The 6,049-nt window shown below is 32.2% G+C and overlaps 1 protein-coding gene across 1 annotated transcript; it reads left to right on the top strand.

Annotated features, from left to right (window-relative positions):
* The first annotated feature begins 2,276 nt into the window (after positions 1–2,276).
* LOC149161485 (cinnamoyl-CoA reductase 1-like) lies at positions 2,277–4,066 on the top strand. The gene is made up of 6 exons (XM_089435528.1): positions 2,277–2,454; positions 2,598–2,755; positions 2,880–3,065; positions 3,173–3,335; positions 3,444–3,636; positions 3,751–4,066. Exons 1-6 carry the CDS (start codon positions 2,307–2,309, stop codon positions 3,896–3,898), a joined length of 996 nt encoding a protein of 331 aa, XP_089291654.1. The 5' UTR covers positions 2,277–2,306; the 3' UTR covers positions 3,899–4,066.
* Positions 4,067–6,049: the final 1,983 nt, after the last annotated feature.

Raw genomic sequence — 6,049 nt, 5'->3', positions numbered from 1 at the left:
AAAACCCAAAATCTATCTATCAATGAATAGTTAACTAAAAATAAGTGTAACAATCAATGACTAAATAATAACTGCTTTCTCTTTCATAACTATTTATTCAAGGTATAAATTTGACGGACACTACTCATCAAGTAAAATTTTTTTACGATGAGTTTTCTTTTAAAATTGTCCTCCAAATTCTTTTTTTATTTTTACCCATATTTAAAATATTATGTATAATTAGTTTTTTTTGTTAATCTTTTGTTGTGAATGTAAAAACGTTTTTTGCTAATATAAGTAGTATGTTTTTAGCTCTATCTTGACCATAAAATAAGCTTCAACTAAGTAATATCATAGATGTATATGTTTTATATTACTTTAAAAAGATCAAACATATTTAACCATATTCATTTCTAATGCCAAACTAGTCAAATATTTGGTATGACTATGTATGGTTCAAATGTTGTACAGAATATGCTAAAACATTCTCCAAAAATTTTCAAGCTTGGTGAAACCCATTAAATATAATGTATTTTGAAGAGGAAATCAATCTTAGCTTACAATTTGATGAGTTGGACTTAAGGAGGATCTTATAAATAATAACACAATATTGAAGCCACTTTAACTAAGAATATGAGATTTTGAATAAATTCATAATTTTCTTTGGAGACTAACACCTAAAAGGCACAAACCTAGTTGTGTTTAGATTCAAGTGAGAATGTATTAACATCATAGCCTTAGTAACCACACATTTGAGATTTCCATATCCAACCACAAAATATATTTGTTTTCTAATCAAAGTAACAAATAAACCCATTTTATAAAAACTGAGATCTATCACCAATGTGCAAACGCTAAAGAAACTACATAAAAATCTCAAAATCAAACAAAAAAGTAATGTTTCACGACATAAAGAATAGATCTCACCATTGTGCCAACACTAAAGAAACTACATAAAAATCTCAAAATCATACAAAAAAGTAATGTTTCATAGACATAAAGAAGAAAGTTGATTAGTGTTTTATATAGAATACTAATGGCCCATGGGTGTGGACATGTCATGTGAGTCTCAACCTTTAAGCCTTAGCCTTCAATGTTCATGCTCTATACTTAAGTGAATGCAAGATTGCATAGTGTGACTAAAGATCGAGAAAGATTTTTTTACTAAGTTCAAAGATCCATTATGAATGAGTCTATATTTATCTTGAAGTGTCATCTCAAAATCTTAGTCTTATGGGTGTTGGATAATGCGGTGCCTATATTGAAATCTCGACCAACAAAATCATTAACTTCTTTTGTTTTCTACCAATTAATTTGAAATTGTTTATATAATTCTTTGAAATATAAAAATGAATTGAATGTTTGGGGAATTTGTAAAGTGATATCTATATATATATATCTGTGTGTGTGTTCAAATTATAATTTTTCGGAGTGGGTAGAGGAATTGCTGGTACTGCCAAAGATCCCTGGAATTTGGGCAAAGAAATTTGCTGGTACAGCCAAAAATCCCCGGGATTCAGGCAAAAAAATTTCAAAAAATCCGAAGAATTGCCCATACGGCCAAAAGTGGCAAGAATCCACTGAATTTAAAAAAAAAAAATTTGTAAAGGGAGTGTTTGAATCAAGTTTTTGATGGTGGAAATGGATTCAACACCATCATAAACTTTTAAGGCACCTAAAATTATGAATTTTAACAGCTTTTACTTAAATTTACAGAAATGGCTACGGGATTTTTTTCAAACTATGATCAGAATTTTCATAACTTTCGAGAAAAAAACATATAATCATTAGAATACGGCTAATTTTTTAGTTTTCTTATAAATTTCCAAGTAAATCAACCCAAAAAAGAATCTTAAGAACCCCGGGTTCACGAGTCACGTCATTAGAGTACTGCCTGACAAATCTCTCATGAATTTGCGAAGTATATTCGCGTATTTTCTAGCGTTCAGGTGTGTCACAATTTGTCTACGCATGTGTACGAAGCAACCCACAATTTACAAACCAATGGAGCATGATCATGAGCAGGTTTTTCAAGATGTTGAGTCTCGACACAGTCGTGACATAGCGAGAAAATTGGTTATGTGACAGCGAAGAAATCGGAGTAAAGATTTGAAAATTTACAAAACCTGCCAATGGCAATGAAGTGAGTGACGAGTACTCTAACGAAATTTTCTCTCCTCTGCCCTTCCACCGACGGCTGAAATTTTCTCTCGCCTACCGCTCGAGGAAGCGTTAACAGGGGTACATCTCCATTTCATTTCCACGATTCATTGTGCTACTTATCTGATTCATCTCTGAGTTTGGGCCTTCAGCTTCTAACATAAACCATGATATCAGATGAAATGAAGCCGAGTGAGAAAAGAGATGAAATAGTTTGCGTGACTGGGGCAGGGGGTTTCATTGCCTCATGGCTTATCAAGTTTCTGCTCACCAAAGGCTATATTGTCAGAGGAGCAGTTCGCACCAACCCAGCTGGTATATCCACTAATTACCAGTTTTCTTACAACATCGCATGATTTAATTATATTATTTGTTTTTGCATGGAACATGTATGTAGATATATTCTCTTACATCATATCTGGAAGTAGAGTTTCTGAAGAGATTTGACATGAGTGTAGATGATGGGTGGAAATATGAGCATTTGAGAGATTTGGAAGGAGCAAAGGAGAGGCTTCAGCTTGTCAAAGCTGATATTCTTGATTACCAGAGCTTGCTTACAGTTATTCGAGGTTGCCATGGTGTCTTTCACATGGCTGCCGTTCTCAACAACGACCCTGTAATTACTTCGTCGCTTCTTTCAATTATCGTCATAATTCCAATTCCATGCAGTTGGTTTCAGCTGAAATGATTCTGATACCATTAGATCTTGCTAATCATTGTTTTATAATTAATGAAAGCAGGAGAAAGTTATAGAGCCTGCGACGGAAGGGACGAGGAATGTGATGGAGGCTTGCGCAGAAACAGGGGTCAAGCGCGTTGTCTTTACCTCTTCTATCGGTGCTGTTTACATGGATCCTCACAGAGAACCACTTGCCATAGTCAATGATGACTGCTGGAGCGACTTGGACTACTGCATACAAACCAAGGTATTATTTAAAAGCAGTTTTTTATTATCAATTATTACAGATAGAGGTTGAATTGGCTTATGCAAATCACGGAATGATAACTAATTGGCCTCTTCCATGCATTACAGAATTGGTATTGCTATGCAAAAACATTGGCAGAGAAATCCGCATGGGAGATTGCCATGAGAAGGAATTTAGAGCTGGTGGTGATTAATCCAGGCCTGGTTTTAGGTCCTTTGTTGCAGAACGCCATGAACCCCAGCACTGCTCATATTATGAAATACTTGTCAGGTGGGTATTGCTTAAAATTTATGTATATGTTATAGTCAGTTCGTTCGTAATATGCACAGATGGTTTTTAATGATTTAATTGATATTCATAAATCTTGATGATGCTCAGGATCTGCTAAGACGTATGCAAACTTAACACAGGTATATGTAGACGTGAGGGACGTGGCAAAGGCTCACATTTTAGTTTATGAAACGCCCTCAGCCAGTGGGCAAAGATATCTGTGCGCAGAATGCAACCTCCATCGAGCAGACCTGGTCCACATGTTGGCCAGAGAGTGCCCTCGCTGTTCCCACCCTACCAAGTACTTACACACACTCAACTCTCACATAAAACATATTTCACTTTGGGTTCTGTCAAACTGTGTTATATTTAGAAACATAGAAGATAAATGAAGCTTACAACTTCATGCGCGCAGGTGCTCAGACGAGAAAAATCCAAGGAAGCAGCCATACAAGTTCTCCAACGAAAAGCTGAAGGATCTGGGCCTTTCGTTTACGCCTATGAACCAGTGCTTAGCAGATGCAGTGGCCAGCTTACACAACAGGGGCTTTCTTGAGCATTAAGTTAGAGGATAGGCTGATACCGCTGAAAGCCTTTATATCATCCTGTGGGATGTGAGACTCGTTGGAGTCGTCGTTTCATTTCTTTCGCAGTAATAGGCACTGTTAAATAGCAACCAAAAAAACTCCAAAAGTTCTGCAGGCAGAGTCAAAAACTCCAAAAAGTCTCATGGACAAGGCTTTTCTTTTTATATAAATGACTCGACAGCCAAATAAGTTCAATAGTTGATTAAATTGCATGGTTGTATTATATTTATGTAGTTGATTAAATTCCATGGTTATATCATAATATATAATTATAGTGTGAACTTCTTAGACTAAGGGTTTCTTCTGCTAATTTTACATTTTATTTTTCAATTGTGTGTTATTTTAACTTTTTAAAGTTTAGAGTATTTTTTTTTTTTTTTTAAGTTATATATATATATAATAATAATAAAAAATTGTTTAATTAAATCAAATTTTTTAGTCATAAAAAAAAATCTATTCAAAATTAAATATACAATTAAGAATATATTTTCTTTATTAAATTTCAAATCTATTCAAAGGTGGAGGTGGTGGTGGTGGTGGTGGTGGTGGTGGATCGAACCTAAAGAAACAAATTATTTAGTTTGATTTAACATTTTATTCCTATGCTAAAAAAGCTTGGAGAGAAGAATTATTTAGTTTGATTTAACATTTTATTCCTATGCTAAAAAAGCTTGGAGAGAAGCCTTCCGAGCTCACTATGAGTTTGACATCGTAAAAGGCTAGGAAGGTCAGTATTGCAATAGAGATTTTGAAACTGAGATCTAATGTGGTTGCAAGCGGGGTACTCTAAGAGGAAGCGATTTTCATCCTTGATGTTCTTATTCTCACAGAGATGGCAGACCTTTCCATCCATGGTGTTTTAGGAACTGTCCAACTACCCGTTTCACTATGGAGCTCATTAGAGTTTGTTAAAACAGAGAGATACTTTTGATCTTCTAGGGTGGGGTTGATGACCTCCTTATAATATCTTAATTTTCTTTTAGCTGCTAAATCTTTCTCACACCACATTTTTTCTTTGAACTTAGAAGTAACAATATTTTTAATGTTATTAATGTTTTGCAATGCAACATTCTCGTCTATCTCCCAATGGTTTAACCAGGCCCTGGTGTCTTTATACCATCCTCGCTTGAGCCTTAGGTGGTTTTGGCTGGAATTTAAAGCTAGTTTAGGAAGTCTATGGTCTCCTATGTTATTGAGTTTGTGCTTGTACAACAGAAGCCTAGCCATAGCTAAGCTCTCGATAGGGTAATGACCCACTTCTATAAGGAGAATACATCTCTCACATAATATATATATATATATATATATATGAAAAAAAATAAGATTGATCCTAACATAACTTAAATGTTTACCATGAGAAACAATGCACATTTTCTCATCACTTTTTCAGTCTCTACTTGTAATTTATTTGATGATTGTTATCTTATTTTAATATATTTGAAAGAAACACAATTTTAATTGAATAAAAAATAAATCGAAAAAAGATATAAAATATATATAATTTTATTTATATATTTGTAAATTTTAATAATTAATTTAAAATGAGTTATTTATTTATTTATTTTTATTTTTATTTTTAATTTAATTTATTATATTTAAAATAGTGGCACTTGATAAGTGATAAATATTATCACATAATATTATTTAAAGAAAAAAAATAATAAATATATATAATTCTATTTAATAACATTTAAATATTTAAATTAATTAGATTTAAAAATATTAAATCTTGAAATATCAAATATTATGAGAGATTAAATTTCTTCATTTATAACTTTTTTTTTACGGTTTTAAAAAAGAGATTAATTAAATATTTTCTTAATTAAAGAAGAAATTGTCTCAAAATCATTTAAAAATTTTTAAATATAAAAACAAATCATTTCAAAATTGAATATATAATTTATTAATTTTATGTTGATTATAATTCAGAGAAATCATTCCTACTTTATCCAAAAACCAATACAATAATGTTATAAAGCAAAATTAAAACAAAAATATAAATCTATATAGCATATAACAACCATTCTAGATATCCCCATTTAACATATTCATCTCTCACGCATATATATCCTTTCAATGTCATTATCATTATAAAAAAAATTATATTATTTTTCCATATTCGAAAAC

This window comes from Pinus tabuliformis, chromosome 5_2 (assembly GCF_031772625.1).
Source record: "Pinus tabuliformis cultivar Carrire ecotype Pingquan chromosome 5_2, CPIR1, whole genome shotgun sequence".
Lineage (NCBI taxonomy): Eukaryota > Viridiplantae > Streptophyta > Pinopsida > Pinales > Pinaceae > Pinus > Pinus tabuliformis.
The sequence above is the reverse complement of the archived record's forward strand: the minus strand, read 5'-3'. Positions and strand labels throughout refer to the sequence as shown.